Source organism: Rhinatrema bivittatum, chromosome 3 (assembly GCF_901001135.1).
Source record: "Rhinatrema bivittatum chromosome 3, aRhiBiv1.1, whole genome shotgun sequence".
NCBI classification, from domain to species: domain Eukaryota; kingdom Metazoa; phylum Chordata; class Amphibia; order Gymnophiona; family Rhinatrematidae; genus Rhinatrema; species Rhinatrema bivittatum.
In genome coordinates, this window is record NC_042617.1 from 154299983 (window position 1) to 154320902 (window position 20920).

At 43.2% G+C, this 20920-nt stretch overlaps 1 protein-coding gene across 4 annotated transcripts in view; it reads left to right on the top strand.

Moving 5' to 3' along the window:
• Positions 1–20920, top strand: part of ERO1B (endoplasmic reticulum oxidoreductase 1 beta) — a 281408-nt gene that overhangs the window by 236695 nt on the left and 23793 nt on the right. For all 4 annotated transcript variants that reach the window (XM_029593832.1, XM_029593830.1, XM_029593833.1 and 1 more), the window contains one exon: positions 20095–20181. In XM_029593832.1, the coding sequence (XP_029449692.1) occupies positions 20095–20181 (87 nt within the window). The remainder of the gene's footprint in view (positions 1–20094; positions 20182–20920) is intronic.

The window sequence follows — 20920 nt, forward strand, 5'->3', positions numbered from 1 at the left end:
AGACGCATTGTTTCAGACCGAGGATCTCAATTCATGGCAAGATTCTGGAGGGCCTTATGCATGTTATTCGACATCTCTCTAGACTACACTTCAGCCTATCATCCGCAATCAAATGGCCAAACAGAACGGATGAATAGAACCTTAAACAGTTCATTCGAGCTTACGTGAGTTGCCGTCAGAATAACTGGGCCGAACTGTTACCTTGGGCTGAATTCGCCATCAATTCTCATCCAGCAACATCAACTGGATCAACACCTTTTGAAGTGGTATATGGATGCTCTCTAACACCGCCACTTCCGCTGAAGCTCTCAGTGACATCCCCAGCAGCTCAATCTACTGCTGATGAAATCCATAACCTGTAGACTCAGACTAAAGATATGCTAGTTAAAGCAAGTGACCATGCTAAGAAGTATTATGACGCTCACCATTCTCAAGCACCTGTCTTCAAACCCGGTGACAAAGTCTGAGTTATCTACCAAACATCTCAGACATAAGTTACCCGCCATTCGTTTTGCTCCTCGCTACGTTGGACCATTTCCAATCCTCAGACGTCTTGGCAACATCACTTACAGTCTGAAGCTACCACCTGGACTAAACATCCACAGTGCTTTTCACGTTTCAATCTTGAAACCTCTCATACTCTGTGAATTCTCTTCCAAGACTCAGGAACCACCTGCCATCAACGCAGAAGATGACCTAGAATTTAAGGTCGAAGGGATTCTTGATGTCCGAAGACGAGGCAAAACACTTGAATACCTTCTTTCTTAGAAAGGTTTCGGCCCTGAAGAAAACTCTTGGGAGCCTCAGGCTAACATCCTGATAAAGAGATGCTCCGTCAATTTCATCTCGCGCATCCTTTGAAGCCTAAACCTGGTACCCGCAGAGGAGACAGCCCTTTGAAGGGAAGTACTGTTATGACTGTCGCTGCCAGATGTCTCCACTCCACCCTCCTTACCTCTTTGGCAACTCCTCTCGCGGTTGATGGATGTCTGGCTGCTGCGGCATCTGCCTGCCGTCCTTTCTGGCATCCCCAGTCCAGCTTGGGCGCTGCATCCCGCCATGTAGTTCAGCTGCCTTAGGGCGTGCGCACCGCGTGGCTTTGCTTCTTATTCCTTCTTGGTGTGAACTTCAGGGGCTTCCCCCTGTGGTGACGTCACGCATCCCAGATACAAAAGCCTACTCTGCTAGCTAATCGAGTTAGCAAGTGATCTCCTTACGGATGGGATTCGCTCTCCGTACCCAGCTACTCTGCCTCTCCTTAATTGGACTTACTCTATCGGGGTACCCTCTCCTCAGGGGCCTCTCTCTTTTCTTTCAGGTCGCTGTCTGGAACCGGTACTCGCTCCTCAGGGGCCCATGTTCCCGGACTCGCTGCCTGAGCTTACTTCTGCTTGGAAGAAACCACTGCCTACACCATCAGTGAGTTACCATCTATATTCTCTGAGCTCTTCCCTGGAACCAGGTACTCACTCCTCGAGGGCCTGCCTCTATTCCAGCTTCTGTGTTACCTTCCGGGGGAAACCGCTGTGTGAGTAATCAACCAACAAGGCTCTATACCAGAACCCTGTATATGCTCCACTGTACTCACTATCTCAGTTTCTCTCCACTACAGCACAGTTGTTGAGGGATCGCTGTTCCAGTGTCCTGAGGGACTACAAGCCCAGCCGGGCTTCATCTCTACTCACTACTGCCACCTCTGGCTTCTCAATTCTGTTTAATAAAAGATAATTCTGTGTTGTGTGTCCTAAAGCTGAGCCTGACCTGTGGCCCCTCACGGGACTTCCCCCCTGTGGGCCTGGTCATCTGCCACAGCGTCCAAGGGTCCACCCAAAACCTTACAAACAATAACAAATTTTTCCAGAGATTGCAATCCTTTCTTCAGGTGCAGTCCTCAGCCCTATCTAATGCTCCCAGGGCAGAGTTGCAGGTGCAAACCTTGCCTGAACCTACTGTTAAGCAACAAAGTACTCCTAGAGTGGCAACAGAACTGCTAGATAGAGATCCGGATGGCACAGATGATAATGCCGATCCTGACTCTCTTGAGGATGGTGAAATTCCTCCAGGATTAGAACCATATATGACTGTTAGTTCTTCCGTAGAGATGAACTGCTGAGCCTGATTTCCTAGACCTTGAAAGTGCTGGGAGTATTTGGGGCAGATTCCATTTCTAAGTCAAAGAAAAAATCCCATTTTGGTTTCTCTGCATAAAACCTCTTTTTTTTTATTTTTATTTTTTAAACTGTGATGGAGGCCATTCAAGAATTGATTAATATTGAGTGGGGCACCCCAGAGGCTAATTTCAAAGGAGGTCGGGTTTTGGAAGGCCTGTACCCTCTGGATCCGGTGGTGAGAGAGTGTTTTCTGAAGGTGGATGCACTTGTATGTTCAGTCTCCAAGTGAAGGATAAAAGGATTGAAACTATCCTTAAGCAGGCATTTGAAGCAGTGACAGTGACTTTGCAAATAGCTTCTTGCTCCCTGGTGGCTCGCTGTTTTTTACTTTTCTCTCAAGATGTTGATGACTCTGGGGTGAATTCCAGGGCAGTTATGGAGCCAGCAGCCACCTTCTTGGTAGGTGCAGGCTTCAATTTGGTCCACATCTTAGCCAGGGGTGGCTTCAGAAATACTGGCCAGGCGTCAGTTATGGCTGAGAAATTGGTCGGTCAATGTGACCTCCAAGACTAACTTCACGAAATTGCCCTTTAAAGACTCACTCTTGTTTGGGAGCAAGTTGGAGAAACTGGCCAGTAAATGGGGAGAATCACTGGTTCCTCAATTACCAGAAGATAAGAAGCAAATACCACGCTCCTTTAGCATGAGAGGTCGTGCTATGGGAGCCAAGCATTTTCAACCCTATATGGGAGTGACCTTTCAGAAGACTTGACCTTTTGGTAGGTCTCAGTCCTTTTCTCCCAGACAGCCTAGAAGGAGCGTGGGCCTGGGAAGTGGATTGTCCCGAGCCTCCCAGTGAAGGTTTGCTGACCCACCCACAGGAACAGGAGATAGAGGGACGCCTCTCTACTAACAGTGGTGGGTCAAGATCACATTAGATCAGTGGGTCCTGGAGGTGATATGAGAAGGATATGCACTGGAGTTTTGCAGTATTCCTCGGGATGTGTTCATGGTCTCTCCTTACCACTCACCGCAGAAGAATCCACCAGTGGAGGATACATTGGCAAAGCTCCTCAGTCTGAGGGCTGTGATTCCGGTGTCAACGTCTCAAGAAAATACAGGGCGATATTCAATTTATTTTGTTCCTAAGAGGGATCCTCTTAGGAACATCTCCAAGTGATGCATTTTCGCATTGAGACCTTGCGCTCTGTGATGATTGGCCCTTTCAGTCGGAGGAATTTCTGACCTCTTTGGAACTGTCCGAAGCGTATCTTCACATTCCCATTCAACTAGAGCATCAGCACCTTCTGCAGTTCACAGTTCTGGGACACCATTATCAGTTTCGAGCGTTGCCTTTTAGTTCTGCCACCACTCACATGACCTTTTGTGTGGTAATGGTGGTAGTTGCGGCAGAATTTAGAAAGGATTGGCTCCTAGTACACCCATATTTTTACGACTGGCTGATTCAAGCCAAGTCGCTGGAAAAGAGTCGCCTGGTGACCCGCAAGGTGATCTCCCTGTTGCAGGAGCTTGGCTGGGTGATGAACCTGGCCAAGAGCAGTCTTCAGCCTGCTCAGTCATTGGAATACCTTGCGGTTTAGTTTGACAAGAAGCAGGGCAAGGTTTTCCTGCTGGAAGCTGGAATTGAGAAGTTGATGGCACAGCTATGCCTATTGATGAACACTCTGCTCCTGACTGTATGATCCTACCTGCAGGTACTTGGTTTATTGGTGGCAACCCTGGAAGTGGTACCATGGACCATCTTCTTAAGTGCTCCCTGTTTTCTCGGTGGAACCTGCAGTCTCTGGACTATTCAGTTCGGCTCCACCTGCTGATGGAAGTTTCCTCCCAACTGCAGTAGTGGTTACAGCTGGAATTCCCTAGCACCACCAGACTGGCTAGTACTGACGACAGATGCGAGCCTTCATGGTTGGGAACCTCAATGTCAGGAGCTGTCAGCGCAAAGACACTCTGCAAAAGAGTCTCTCTGGAACATCAATCATTTGGAAGCCAGGGCAGTCCAGTGTGCATATTTTCAATTCAGTGACAGGCTGCAGGGTCGAGCGGTCCAGATAATATCAGTCAATGCAACGACTGTGGCTTCCATAAATCAGGGTTTAACCAAGAGCCAAGTGTCACAGAAGATAGAGCAACTTATGGAATGGGCCGAACTACAACTCCAGATCTCAATCTCGCAAATAGCAGGAAATGACAATGTAAGTCTGGACCCAGGAGAATGGGCATTATCAAATGAGGCATTTCAGCTGATTCTGGGTCGCTAGGGTCTCCTGTTTCTAGACCTGTGGGCAACTTCTCCTAATGCGAACGATTCGCGATTCTTCATAGAAACATAGAAATGACGGCAGTAGAAGACCAAACGGCCCATCCAGTCTGCCCAGCAAGCTTCACATTTTTTTCTCATACTTATCTGTTTCTCTTAGCTCTTTGGTTCTATTTCCCTTCCACCCCCACCATTAATGTAGAGAGCAGTGATGGAGCTGCAACCAAGTGAAATATCAAGCTTGATTAGTTATGGGTAGTAGGGGAAGTAACCGCCGCAATAAGCAAGCTACACCCATGCTTATTTGTTTTACCCAGACTGTGTTATTCAGCCCTTATTGGTTGTTTTTCTTCTCCCCTGCCGTTGAAGCAGGGAGCTATGCTGGATATGCGTGTAGTATCAGTTTTTCTTCTCCCCTGTCGTTGAAGCAGAGAGCTATGCTGGATATGCGTGAAGTATCAGTTTTTCTTCTCCCCTGCCGTTGAAGCAGAGAGCTATGCTGGATATGCATTGAAAGTGAAGTATCAGGCTTATTTGGTTTGGGGTAGTAACCGCCGTAACAAGCCAGCTACTCCCCACTTTGTGAGTGCGAATCCTTTTTTCCACATTTCCTCTTGCTGTTGTAGCTTAGAGCGATGTTGGAGTCACAGTAACCATGTGTATGTTTATTGAATAAGGGTATTATCTCCAGGCAGTAGCCGTCATTCTGGCGAGCCACCCACTCTTTATTGATGGCCTCTTGATTTTATGGATCCACAGTGTTTATCCCACGCCCCTTTGAAGTCCTTCACAGTTCTGGTCTTCACCACTTCCTTCGGAAGGGCATTCCAGGCATCCACCACCCTCTCCGTGAAGAAATACTTCCTGACATTGGTTCTGAATCTTCCTCCCTGGAGCTTCAAATCGTGACCCCTGGTTCTGCTGATTTTTTTCCTATGGAAAAGGTTTGTCGTTGTCTTTGGATCATTAAAACCTTTCAAGTATCTGAAAGTCTGTATCATATCACCTCTGCTCCTCCTTTCCTCCAGGGTGTACATATTTAGATTCTTCAATCTCTCCTCATAAGTCATTTGATGAAGACCTTCCACCTTTTTGGTCACCCTTCTCTGGACCGCCTCCATCTTGTCTCTGTCTCTTCGGAGATACGGTCTCCAGAACTGAACACAATACTCCAGGTGAGGTCTCACCAAGGACCTGTACAAGGGGATAATCACTTCCCTTTTCTTACTCGATATTCCTCTTTCTATGCAGCCCAGCATTCTTCTGGCTTTAGCTATCGCCTTGTCACATTGTTTCGCCGACTTCAGATCATTAGACACCATCACCCCAAGGTCTCTCTCCTGCTCCGTGCACATCAGCCTTTCTCGCCCCATCGAATACAGTTCATTCGGATTTCCACTCCCCATATGCATGACTTTGCACTTCTTGGCATTGAATGTCAGCTGCCATGTCTTCGACCACTCTTCCATCTTCCTTAAATCCCGTCTCATTCTCTCCACTCCTTCCGGCGTGTCCACTCTGTTGCAGATCTTAGTGTCATCCGCAAAAAGACATACCTTACCTTCTATCCCTTCCGCAATGTCGCTCACAAAGATATTGAAAAGGACCGGTCCCAACACCGATCCCTGCGGTACACCGCTTAAAACCGCTCTCTCTTCAGAGAGAGTTCCATTTACCATCACACATTGTCTTCTGTCCGTCAACCAGTTTGCAATCCAGGCCACCACCTCGGCACTCACTCCTAAGCTTCTCATTTTATTCACCAATCTCCTGTGCGGGACAGTGTCAAAAGCTTTGCTGAAATCCAAGTAGATGACATCGAGTGCTCTTCCTCGATCCAATTCCTTGGTTACCCAGTGAAAAAAGTCAATCAGATTTGTCTGACAGGATCTTCCAATGGTGAATCCATGCTGCCTCTGGTCCAGCAATTCTCCCGACTGTAGATAGTTCACTATTCTCTCTTTCAACAGTGACTCCATTACTTTTCCCACCACCGAAGTGAGGCTAACCGGTCTGTAGTTACCAGCCTCTTCTCTGTTCCCACTCTTGTGAAGTGGGACCACCACCGCTCTCCTCCAATCATTCGGCACCACTCCTGTTTCTAGGGATCTATTGAATAGGTCACACAGCGGACCTGCCAGCACATCTCTGAGCTCCCTCAGTATTCTGGGATGAACTTCATCAGGCCCCATGGCTTTGTCCACTTTCAGTTTCACCAGCTCTTCCCATACATTTTCTACTGTAAATGGAGTTACATCTACTCCATTCCCCTCCAGTTTCTTGTTAACTAGTGTCGGTCCTTCTCCAGGGTCCTCTTTAGTGAACACAGAACTGAAGTATTCATTTAATATTTCTGCCATTTCTTCGTCTCTCTCCACACATTGATCCTTTCCACCTTTCAATTTCACTATACCACTTTGAACTTTTCTCTTTTCACTGATATATCTGAAAAATGTTTTGTTACCACTCTTTACCTCTTTGGCAATCCTCTCTTCCGCTTGACTTTTTGCCATCTTGATTAATTTCTTCGTCTCCCTCAGTTCTACCAGATATTCTTCTTTGTGTTCCTCCTTTTGGGATCTTTTATATTTCTTGAACGCTGTTCTTTTAGCCTTTATTTTGTCAGCCACCTCCTTTGAGAACCAGATAGGTTTCATTTTTCTTTTGCTTTTCTTTACTTTTCTAACATATAGATTAGTTGCCTTGGTGATTGCTCCTTTTAGATTGGTCCACTGTTGATCCACATCTCTCTCGTTTTCCCAGCCTTTTAGTTCTTCCTCCAGGTACTTCCCCATTTCATCAAAGTCTGTGTTCTTGAACATCAAAACTTGAACATCATAAACTTCAGTTGCAGGAGAGATCCAAAGTTGTTGGGGATTGATATCTTAATGCAGAGGTGGCCGGGAAACAAGTTGCTGTATGCCTTTCCTCCATGGGCCGTGTTGGTCAGATTAGTCCGAAGGATCGAGCGCCTCTGAGAGCCCATGGTATGTGGATCTGCAGCAGCTCCTGGCGGAATTGCCTCTTTGGTTTCCAGCATAGGCTTCTAAGAAAACTAAAAGTCATGGGATAGGAGGCGATGTCCTTTCGTGGATTACAAACTGGTTAAAAGACAGGAAACAGAGAGTAGGATTAAATGGTCAATTTTCTCAATGGAAAAGGGTAAACAGTGGAGTGCCTCATCTGCAAATATATATATATAAATGATCTGGAAAGGAATACGACGAGTGAGGTTATCAAATTTGCAGATGATACAAAATTATTCAGAGTAGTTAAATCACAAGCGGATTGTGATACATTACAGGAGGACCTTGCAAGACTGGAAGATTGGGCATTCAAATGGCAGATGAAATTTAATGTAGACAAGTGCAAGGTGTTGCATTATAGGGAAAAATAACCCTTGCTGTAGTTACACGATGTTAGGTTCCATATTAGGAGCTACCACCCAGGAAAAAGATCTAGGCATCATAGTGGATACTACTTTAAAATCGTCGGCTCAGTGTGCTGCAGCAGTCAAAAAAGCAAACATAATGTTAGGAATTATTAGGAACGGAATGGTTAATAAAATGGAAAATGTCATAATACCTCTATATCGCTCCACGGTGAGACTGCACCTTGAATACTGTGTACAGTTCTGGTCCTCGCATCTCAAAAAAGATTTAGTTGCGATGGAGAAGGTACAGAGAAGGGCAACCAAAATGATGAAGGGGATGGAACAGCTTCCCTATGAGGAAAGGCTGAAGAGGTTAGGGCTGTTCAGCTTGGAGAAGAGACGGCTGAGGGGGGATATGATAGAGGTCTTTAAGATCATGAAAGGTCTTGAACGAGTAGATGTGAATCAGTTATTTACATTTTCGAATAATAAAAGGACTAGGGGACATTCCATGAAGATAGCAAGTAGCACATTTAAGACTAAGTGGAGAAAATTCTTTTTCACTTCAATGCACAATTAAGCTCTGGAATTTGTTGCCAGAGGATGTGGTTAGTGCAGTTAATGTAGCTCAGTTCAAAAAAGGTTTGGATAAGTTCTTGGAGGAGAAGTCCATTAACGGCTATTAATCAAGTTTACTTAGGGAATAGCCACTGCTATTAATTGCATGAGTAGCATGGGATCTTCTTAGTGTTTGGGTAATTGCCAGGTTCTTGTGGCCTGGTTTGGCCTCTGTTGGAAACAGGATGCTGGGCTTGATGGACCCTTGGTCTGACCCAGCATGGCAATTTCTTATGGGGTAGATTTTCAGAGCCCTGCTCGCCTAAATCCGCCCAAAACCGGGCGGATTTAGGCGAGCAGGGCCCTGCGCGCCGGGAAGCCTATTTTACATAGGCCTCCCGGCGCGCGCAGAGCCCCGGGACTCGCGTAAGTCCCGGGGTTCTCGGAGGGGGGCGTGTCGGGGGCGTGTCGGGGGCGGGCCCGGTCGTCGCGGCGTTCCGGGGGCGTGTCGGCAGCGTTTTGGGGGCGGGTACGGGGCGTGGCTACGGCCCGGGGGCGTGGCCGCGCCCTCCGTACCCGCCCCCAGGTCGCGGCCCGGCGCGCAGCAGGCCCGCTGGCGCGCGGGGATTTACGTCTCCCTCCGGGAGGCGTAAATCCCCCGACAAAGGTAAGGGGGGGGTGTAGACAGGGCCGGGCGGGTGGGTTAGGTAGGGGAAGGGAGGGGAAGGTGAGGGGAGGGCAAAGGAAAGTTCCCTCCAAGGCCGCTCCGATTTCGGAGCGGCCTTGGAGGGAACGGGGGGAGGCAGCGCGGCTCGGCGCGCGCAGGCTATACAAAATCGATAGCCTTGCGCGCGCCGATCCAGGATTTTAGTGGATACGCGCGGCTCCGCGCGTATCTACTAAAATCCAGCGTACTTTTGCTTGAGTCTGATGCGCAAGCAAAAGTAGGCTGATCGCGCTTCTTTTAAAATCTACCCCTATGTTCTTAAGATCCAACTTGATTTTGTCTTACGATATGGCCCTTGAAAGGGCTCGCTTGCTGAAACATGGATACTCTGCAGCAATGATTTCCAACTTGCTAAGAGTTAGAAAGTTCTCCCCTTCCTTGGCCTCTGTGCGGGTTTGACGAGTGTTTGAGGCCTGGTGTAAGGATCAAGGTACTCTTATTTGTTCAGTCAAGATCCCACTCATTTTGGAATTTTTGCAGGATGGCTTGAATAAGGGCTTACAATATACACGAAATCCCCGCTGCATGTGAGGTCAAAATTGTCAAACCACAAACACTCAATTTACCCCACTCATATAAGAAAAAATTATATAAGCATGAAACCTTCCTCATCTTACTAAAAAAAAAATTTCTATTTGAGTGTTAAAAAAAAGTTTTTTCTTATGAGTGGGGTAAATTGAGTGTTTGTGGTTTGACAATTTTGACCTCACAAGCAACAGTGATTTCATGTATATTGTTAGACATTTGGAACCGCTTGGTTTCAACAAAGTTGCACCAATGAAAGTTGGAAGAACACCTTTAGTTTCACAGAGGATCAGATAGATAACATCAAGAAACAGGCTTCATTATTTTCTGAATCGTTGGAGAACACAGCGATAATTGGGAAGAATATTTGAAATTGAATAAAAAATTAATTAGGATCCAATTACATGGGGTGACCTAGTTGAATATGTAAAGCAGCAAATCATCCCAAGGGGATTAAGAATGCAGAAAGAGCCTATGTTAATTTCAGATGATTCAGAATTTGATGATACATGGATAGCGATCCTAAACAAATGTTCGTTAGATCTCATGTTATTGATTATTAATAGAGTACAAAGATTTTCAGAAGAGATCAATGTACAAATTCAGGAAACATTAGAAGCCATTAATAAATTAGCAGATTTTGACAAGAAGCTTGATGAATATAAACAAACATTGTATCAATACCACAGTAACATCAAAGCAGCTAAAAGTAATAAATTGAAACGAGACCAGGGGGATTATACGAATAAAAGTCTATATTTGGAAATACCAATTGGACAGCGGACAAAAGAAACGAGTAAGATTTAACTTTTCATCTGGGGAAAATACTAGTAGTAGCTCGGAAGAGGCAGATATGGATGATGACTATATGAGTTACAACTTGGATACCTCTAATAGACAAAAGCCTGAGGGATATGGTGGTCCTAAGAATTTTTTAGGAGAAGAAAACAAAAATCAGAGAACATACCACAAACCGAAGACAAGGGCAAATTCAGATTATCAGATAAAGGGGAACAAGGAATATCATACCAGGAGAGGCAGAACGACGAGGCAACAATTTCACAAAATGCAACCATCTTCCAAGAATCAAAAGCAATTATAAACTTGTCCCACTTGGAGTTGACAAGCGAGCAAGAACAAGTTTTAGAAAATGGGTTATCGTTTGTGCCTACACAATTTCATAAACCATTTGACACAAGGATATGGATCCACAAATTTATTTGGAAATTGCAGGTTAAATTATTTTTCAGTTTACAAGATACATCAGGGGTAGACATGTCCATAATGAGACCTAAATCAACATGGACGCCTCCAAGTCCTATTGACCCATTTATACAGACCTTTAAACAACTGATTTTTCATCATTTAGAACAAATAGTTAAACACCAAGGTTTCATAACATATCAAAATCTCAAAGAGAGGCATTAAATACATTAGCCAAAGAACAGCAAGTGGTGATTAAACCCGCTGATAAAGGAGGGGCCATAGTGGTGCAAGATATTGAAGAATATAGATCCACTATGATGAAACATTTAGAAGATCGCAGGTATTATCAAGAAATTTCTTATAACCCCACAGCAGGATTAGTGAAGAAGTTGCGTCAGATAGTTGAGTTGGTACCATTTTTAACAACAAAAGAAAAGGCATATTTACAGAAGAGATGCTGTAGTACCCCTATGATATATTTGGTCCCCAAAGTACATAAGAATGTTATACCACCGCTTATAAGACCTATAGTATCATTGAGGGATACAGTATTGGAACCACCAGCAGTCTTTTTAGACAAAATTTTACAGCCATAGGTGATTAAGTCAGAATCATATTTAAAGGACACTATACAAGGCCTGAAGGAGATTAAAGAAATACAGCTGGATGGGAGAGAATATTGGTTAGCCACGATGCACATTCAGTCCTTATATATGTAAATCCCCCAAGAAGAGGCTATTGGTGTTAACAACAGGATGGTAAAAGAAATTGGGGTTAATCGGATTCCCACAGCTTTTTTGGTACAACTTTTGAAATCTAACCAACAATTATTTCAAGTTCGATGATAAATTTTACCATCAAGTACATGGTACAGTGATGGGGTCTTCGCTGGCCCCATCAGTAGCCATTATTTTTGTATCTGAATTTGAGAGACAGCATATTTACCAATCTAGACGGTGGGCAAAAATTATTTACTGGCATCTAAGAACATAAGAACATGCCATACTGAGTCAGACCAAGGGTCCATCAAGCCCAGCATCCTGTTTCCAACAGTGGCCAATCCAGGCCATAAGAACCTGGCAAGTACCCAAAAACTAAGTCTATTCCATGTTACCGTTGCTAGTAATAGCAGTGGCTATTCTCTAAGTGAACTTAATAGCAGATAATGGACTTCTCCTCCAAGAACTTATCCAATCCTTTTTTAAACACAGCTATACTAACTGCACTAACACATCCTCTGGCAACAAATTCCAGAGTTTAATTGTGCATTGAGTAAAAAAGAACTTTCTCCGATTAGTTTTAAATGTGCCCCATGCTAACTTCATGGAGTGCCCCCTAGTCTTTCTACTATCCGAAAGAGTAAATAACAGATTCACATCTACCCGTTCTAGACCTCTCATGATTTTAAACACCTCTATCATATCCCCCCTCAGTCGTCTCTTCTCCAAGCTGAAAAGTCCTAACCTCTTTAGTCTTTCCTCATAGGGGAGCTGTTCCATTCCCCTTATCATTTTAGTAGCCCTTCTCTGTACCTTCTCCATCGCAATTATATCTTTTTTGAGATGCGGCGACCAGAATTGTACACAGTATTCAAGGTACGGTCTCACCATGGAGCGATACAGAGGCATTATGACATTTTCTGTTTTATTCACCATTCCCTTTCTAATAATTCCCAACATTCTGTTTGCTTTTTTGACTGCCGCAGCACACTGTACCGACGATTTCAATGTGTTATCCACTAGGACACCTAGATCTCTTTCTTGGGTTGTAGCACCTAATATGGAACCCAACATTATGTAATTATAGCATGGGTTATTTTTCCCTATATGCATCACCTTGCACTTATCCACATTAAATTTCATCTGCCATTTGGATGCCCAATTTTCCAGTCTCACAAGGTCTTCCTGCAATTTATCACAATCTGCTTGTGATTTAACTACTCTGAACAATTTTGTGTCATCTGCAAATTTGATTATCTCACTCGTCGTATTTCTTTCCAGATCATTTATAAATATATTGAAAAGTAAGGGTCCCAATACAGATCCCTGAGGCACTCCACTGTCCACTCCCTTCCACTGAGAAAATTGCCCATTTAATCCTACTCTCTGTTTCCTGTCTTTTAGCCAGTTTGCAATCCATGAAAGGACATCGTCACCTATCCCATGACTTTTTACTTTTCCTAGAAGCCTCTCATGAGGAACTTTGTCAAACGCCTTCTGAAAATCCAAGTATACTATATCTACCGGTTCACCTTTATCCACATGTTTATTAACTCCTTCAAAAAAGTGGAGCAGATTTGTGAGGCAAGACTTGCCCTGGGTAAAGCCATGCTGACTTTGTTCCATTAAACCATGTCTTTCTATATGTTCTGTGATTTTCATGTTTAGAACATTTTCCACTATTTTTCCTGGCACTGAAGTCAGGCTAACCGGTCTGTAGTTTCCCGGATCGCCCCTGGAGCCCTTTTTAAATATTGGGGTTACATTTGCTATCCTCCAGTCTTCAGGTACAATGGATGATTTTAATCTTAAGTTACAAATTTTTACTAATAGGTCTGAAATTTCATTTTCTAATTCCTTCAGAACTCTGGGGTGTATACCATCCGGTCCAGGTGATTTACTACTCTTCAGTTTGTCAATCAGGCCTACCACATCTTCTAGGTTCACTGTGATTTGATTCAGTCCATCTGAATCATTGCCCATGAAAACCTTCTCCATTACGGGTACCTCCCCAACATCCTCTTCAGTAAACACCGAAGCAAAGAAATCATTTAATCTTTCCGCGATGGCCTTATCTTCTCTAAGTGCCCCTTTAACCCCTCGATCATCTAACGGTCCAACTGACTCCCTCACAGGCTTTCTGCTTCGGATATATTTAAAAAAGTTTTTACTGTGAGTTTTTGCCTCTACAGCCAACTTCTTTTCAAATTCTCTCTTAGCCTGTCTTATCAATGTCTTACATTTAACTTGCCAATGTTTATGCTTTACCCTATTTTCTTCTGTTGGATCCTTCTTCCAATTTTTGAATGAAGATCTTTTGGCTAAAATAGCTTCTTTCACCTCCCCTTTTAACCATGCCGGTAATCGTTTTGCCTTCTTTCCACCTTTCTTAATGTGTGGAATACATCTGGACTGTGCTTCTAGAATGGTATTTTTTAACAATGACCACGCCTCTTGGACATTTTTTACTTTTGTAGCTGCTCCTTTCAGTATTTTTCTAACAATTTTTCTCATTTTATCAAAGTTTCCCTTTTGAAAGTTTAGCACAAGAGCCTTGGATTTGCACACTGTTCCTTTTCCAGTCATTAAATCAAATTTGATCATATTATGATCACTATTGCCAAGCGGCCCCACCACCGTTACCTCTCTCACCAAGTCCTGTGCTCCACTCGATCTGTACATCGACATTTTTCTCATTTGAGGATCCACTGAAAAAGACCTGAAGATTTTCTTACATTAGATCAACACCAATGATCTTAATAGTATCAATTATCTGGATGTAGAGCTGTTTAAATACTACAGAATATCACAAACCTACAGAAAGAAATACTCTATTACGGTACCAGAGTCATCGTGCTCAGTCGTTAAAACGAGGATTACCTGTTAGCCAATTTTTTAGATTTCGGAGAATTTGTTCTACGAAAGAAGAATTTGAAAAACAAGCACAGTGGCTTAAACAGAAGTTCCTGATGAGGGGTTACCCTAAAAAAGTGATCAGTCATGCTTATAAAAGAGCGAAATATTCTGATAGAGATCAAGTATTAGAATATAGAAAGAAAGAGAACCAGGACAGGTTGATATGTATTCTTCCACAGAGTACAACACCAGCTATAATAAATTCTATCCGTAAACACTGGTATGTACTTGCACTGCATGAAGTTTTTCAAGATCAACCCATGATCAATCCATGTAAAAAGCCCCGGTCGGGCTCCTAAGACCAGGGCAGTTTGCCGTTCTATGTAAACCGGATTGATTTGTATCTAATACAGGAATTTTGGTATATAAAAATTATAAATAAATAAATGATAGCCACCACTAGGGTTCCTAAAATACGGGATCGAATAGTACATGTGGATATTGCTAAATATAGACATGACCAGGTCATTAAGGGAAGACATAGCAAGTATGGAAAATGTGATATGTGTGAACAGACAATGGAAGGATCAGATTGGGAAGATCCAATTTCAGGCTATAAGGTGACAAGAAGACAGGAGACTAATTGTTTATCTATAAATGTGGTGTATTTGATTCAATGTCCCTGCCCCAAAAATTACATAGGACGGACTTCCAGAGCGGTGAAAACAAGGTTGATTGAACATAAATCTCAATTAAATCCAAAAATGACAGAAGCTCCAATTGTGGAGCACTGCATGGAAAATGAACATAGTTTTGAAGAGCTCCGATGGACAGTTATTGATGCAGTAGAAGCGACGGACCAAAAAGGTGACATAAAAAAAAGTTGAACTACCACAAGCAAAATTGGATTTTTAGATTAAAGACCAAAACCCCTGGGGGTTTAAATGAGGACATCGAGTGGGTATCATTAATATGAAGGAAATAAATACCCTTGGTCTAGATGTTCTAGGTAGTAACATATAGGATGTTTTCCTATATTGAAGGTATTGGTTAATCAGGTGAGCTAAGTGACATAGATGTTGAAACATATGTTACGTGATACACCATTGGTGCACTTTGGATCAGTTTAAAAAGGAAGGAGATAATGGAGACAACACCAGTCTCAGACGCCAGCCAAATGAGCCGAGAGGTCTTGACAGGGGGCACGCCATTTGAACGATATGAGAGGTCCGGACGGTGGAGAGAAAAGTTATAAACTCCCCTGATGAAGAAAAAGGATTGTATCGAAATGTGATCATGTCGGGAGGCAACTAAATAAAAGCAAGTTGATAGGGCGTTCTATATGTAGAAATAAGGGGGTGTGTAAAAGAACACATAGGTGGTGCATATATATATATATAAAAAAAAACTGTGGCTGAGAAAGAAAAGAATAAGTGACGTGTAAAATTGAAAGAGACGCTGAGCGGGTCAGAAGTGAGCCTTTGTTATTTAGACAAGAGAAGCGTTGAAGAGGTTAACACCTATTATAACAATTTGAAGAAGATTAAATATTCTAATGAACTTTGAATAATATTGACCTTTTTAGCCATTTTTAAACACTTTTCACATAATTTGTTTTTCACGATTTTTTCATAAAAAACGTTTTCAAGAAATATTCCAAGGTAGGATGGAGGTTGGTTTATGATTATAAAATTAAGAATTCTGTGTACAAGGCCGAGGAGGCATGTTGCAGAAACAAGTATGAAACCTTGCTCATCTTACTTAAAAAATTTTTTTTATTTAAGTGTGAAAAAAAAAGTTTTCTTATATGAGTGGGGTAAATTGAGTGTTTGGGGTTTGAATAAGGGCTTGGCACTTAATTCCTTAAACGTACAAGCCATGGCTCTTGCCTGTTTCAAAGGTCAAGTGCATGGTGGATCCTTGTTGGCTCATCCTGAAGTGGCCCATTTCCTGAAAGGAGTGAAACATCAACTTTGTCCTTTGCAGTTTCTGTTGCCCTTATGGAGTTTTAATTTGGTATTGGATTTCTTAGTGGGTCCTAAGTTTAGACCGATGCATAACCTGACCTTGCGGTTACTGACCTTGAAAACTGTGTTTCTTGTGGTAATTTTTTCTGTGCTTAGGGTTTCTGATCTGCAGGCCTTGTCTTGCCAGGATCTATTCCTCCGGGTGACTCCAGGGGCAATATAGCTGCGTACTATTCCTTCTTTTCTACCGAAGGTGTCACTGACCTTCACTTGAATCAGTCCATCTTCCTGCCATCTCTGGACAGAGAAAGAGATGTAGAGGAGTATTGTCTGTTGCAACCTTTGGATGTCAGGAGACATATTGTCTGGTATCTGGAGGTTACTAAGCCTTTACAGAAGACGCATCACCTGTTTGTGCTTCACAGCAGTACTAGGCAGGGAGAACCGGCCTCACGGGCTACCATAGCTTGCTGAATTAAGAAGGTAGTCACGGCTGCATATGTTGAAGCTGGGAAGCTGTTACCTAGTCAGGTCAGGGCACATTCCACTAGGGCTCAAGCAGTGTCATGTGCGGAAGTGACATGGTCTCCCGTCGACATTTGCTGAGCTTCGACATGGTCCTCGTTACACACTTTTTTCCAGGTATTATCATCTGGATGTGCAAGCCTGGGAGGATGCAACCTTTCCACATGTGGTTTTGACTGGACCGTGGGCAGCTTCTTGCCCTATTAGGGAGTAGCTTGGGTACATCCCTCTTGTTCTGGATTCATCTGACCCGACTCCAAGAAATGAGAAATTACTACTTACTGATGATTTCCTTTTCTTTAGGACAGTCAGATGAATCCAGTTTCCCTCCTTTGGCTGCTGAATGATTGTATTATGGTCCTCCTCTGTGGCTATGTGTTACAGGGATTACTGGTAAGTGTTAGTCCCTAGACTAGTGTTAATACATTCTTGTCTGAACTCACGGTTTCCTGTTGGCTAAGTATTGAAATGGTTATCTGTTTAATCAAGTTTTGCCAGTCTGTCCACAGTTGCTTTTGAAGAGAATACTGGCAGGCTGATATCACTGCAGTAGTATATGTACTGTGACGTCAGTTTGTTCCATCTCCATCTGCTAGTAGAGGTGTGTAACTCACTTGTTCTGTATTTATCTGACTGTCCTTAATTTCCTTTTTTTTTTTTTTTAATCAGGTAGGTAGTAATTTCTCAATAATTTTCTGTTGCCTGCAAAGTTACTGATGGGAGAGCACCAACCAGGTGCAGCAGGAAAGGATCCTGTAGCAAGGACCTGCTCTCCAGGTGATGCATTGTCCTTTTGCTCTGAGGATATCTCCCCAAGGCCTACTGCCCAGGAGGGAAGGGTTAGGTTGGCCATCATAGTTGGTGATTCAATTATTAGGAATGTAGATAGCTGGGTGGCTGGTGGGCGTGAGGATCGCCTGGTAACATGCCTACCTGGTGCGAAGGTGGCGGACCTCACGCGTCACCTAAATAGGATTTTAGACAGTGCTGGGGAGGAGCCGGCTGTCGTGGTACATGTGGGCACCAACGACATAGGAAAATGTGGGAGGGAGGTTCTGGAAGCCAAATTTGGGCTCTTAGGTAGAAAGCTTAAATCCAGAACCTCCAGGGTAGCATTCTCTGAAATGCTCCCTGTTCCACGCGCAGGTCACCAGAGGCAGGCAGAGCTCCGGAGTCTCAATGCATGGATGAGACAATGGTGCAAGGAAGAGGGATTCAGTTTTGTTAGGAACTGGGGAACCTTTTGGGGAAGGGGGATTCTCTTCCGAAGGGATGGGCTCCACCTTAACCAGGGTGGAACCAGACTGCTGGCGCTAACCTTTAAAAAGGAGAAGAGCTTTTAAACTAGAACAAAGGGGAAAGCCGACAGTCGCTCAGCAGTGCATGGTTCGGAGAGAGGTATCTTCAAAGGATACTAATGATGCATTAGAATTAGGGCATCCCAACAGTGAAGTTCCAATAATTAGAAAAGTAGTCCAAGTGCCTGTAACTAAAAACTCACCTGAGCTAAAAAATTCTAACTTATCCCTATCAATTAAAAAGCAGAATGAAAATACAAACAAAAACCAAACTTTGAAATGTCTGTATGCTAATGCCAGAAGTCTAAGAAGTAAGATGGAGAATTAGAATGTATAGCAGTGAATGACGACATAGACTTAATTGGCATCTCAGAGACATGGTGGAAAGAGGATAACCAATGGAACAGTGCTATACCGGGGTACAAATTATATCACAATGACAGAGAGGAACACCCGGGAGGAGGTGTGGCGCTTTGTCCGGGATGGCATAGAGTCCAACAGGATAAACATCCTGCATGAGACTAAATACAAAATTGAATCTTTATGGGTAGAAATCCCTTGTGTGTCGGGGAAGACTATAGTGATAGGGGTATACTACCGTCCACCTGGTCAAGATGGTGCACGGACAGTGAAATGCTAAGAGAAATTAGGGAAGCTAAACAAATTGGTAGTGCAGTAATAATGGGAGACTTCAATTACCCCAATATTGACTGGGTAAATGTATCATCTGGACACGCTAGAGAGATAACGTTCCTGGATGGAATAAATGATAGCTTTATGGAGCAATTGGTTCAGGAACCGACTAGAGAGGGAGCAATTTTAGATCTAATTTTCAGTGGAGCACAGGACTTGGTGAGAGAGGTAACGGTGGTGGGGCTGCTTGGCAATAGTGATCATAATATGATCAAATTTGATTTAATGACTGGATGAGGAACAGTGTGCAAATCCAAGGCTCTCGTGCTAAACTTTCAAAAGGGAAACGTTGAGAAAATGAGAAAAATTGTTAGAAAAAAACTGAAAGGAGCAGCTACAAAAGTAAAAAATGTCCATGAGGCGTGGTCATTGTTAAAAAAAATACCATTCTAGAAGCACAGTCTAGATGTATTCCACACATTAAGAAAGGTGGAAAGAAGGCAAAACGATTACCGGCATGGTTAAAAGGGGAGGTGAAAGAAGCTATTTTAGCCAAAAGATCTTCATTCAAAAATTGGAAGAACGAACCAACAGAAGAAAATAGGATAAAGCATAAACGTTGGCAAGTTAAATGTAAGACATTGATAAGACAGGCTAAGAGAGAATTTGAAAAGAAGTTGGCTGTAGAGGCAAAAACTCACAGTAAAAACTTTTAAAAATATATCCGAAGCAGAAAGCCTGTGAGGGAGTCAGTTGGACCGTTAAATGATCGAGGGGTTAAAGGGGCACTTAGAGAAGATAAGGCCATCGCGGAAAGATTAAATGATTTCTTTGCTTCGGTGTTTACTGAAGAGGATGTTTGGGAGGTACCCGTAATGGAGAGGGTTTTCATGAGTAATGATTCAGATGGACTGAATCAAATCACGGTGAACCTAGAAGATGTGGTAGGCCTAATTGACAAACTGAAGAGTAGTAAATCACCTGGACCGGATGGTATACACCCCAGAGTTCTGAAGGAATTAGAAAATGAAATTTCAGACCTATTAGTAAAAATTTGTAACCTATCATTAAAATGCTTAGAAAGGGACAATGAAGCTTATGTATACTGTAAAGAAACTAGCTGTAATTACATGCTGGAAAGCAATTTACGAGTAACAAGTATAATTTTACATTATGTAAATTATTCTTGTTACTTTTCAATGATTTTTCAAAATTTCCAAATTTATCACAGTTTAATCTTGTGACTTTTATTTTATCTGCTAACCTTATTTTGAAAAATACTTCATTATGCAAAATGTTTATATTTCTATTTTAGGAAGAATTTCGCTTGCATTTCAAAAATATATCCCGCATAATGGACTGTGTTGGATGTGATAAATGCAGATTATGGGGTAAACTACAGGTAAATCAATCCTTAAAAATACCACCAAAATCTTGCTATTGAATGCTCAAGCCTGAGATGCCAGGGCTACTTGCAGCCACCTCCCTCTTCTTCGCCCTTACAATTCTTTCCAGTCTCTATCACAGAGATCTGACAACAGGCTTGCTTTTCTTATTTCCTCTATTTTTGATCCTCCCTCCTTTCAACCTCTCTCTGTGTTCTTTCCCCTCTTCCTCTTCCCATCCTTTGGCCAATTTCCCCTTTTCTCACTACTTCCTGAGCAGTTACTACATCGCCAACCTCTTTCTCTTTTCCTCTTTCTGTCCTATGGTCTGGTCTTTCCCACTTTCCATTCCTTTTGGCTTCTCTCCCCCTCTGCCTTCCTCTGATCTCTTCCTCCTCCCTTTCTTCATCCTTTTAAGTTTAACATTTCCTTTTCTCTCTTCACTTTTTTCCTTCCCTTAAGCTGCTGCCTCTTCTTCCCTTATAACCCCCCCCCCCCTTCCTTAATGGCAGATTCTTCATCACTACATCCTAGCAGCAGGGGGCGATCCATGGTACTGGAGCAGCTCATTCTTTCTGCCATGGGGGCTTCACCATGGTGACAGCAACAACGACTCCCTATCTGGATTGCAGCCCCGTACAATATCTGTTCTGGGCTGCAGCAAATATGATTTATCAACTCACAATGCTGTTAAGGCTGCTCACTTTTAGTGAACTTATAAGCAAGATTGTTGATAGCTGGGTTACATGACTAGTC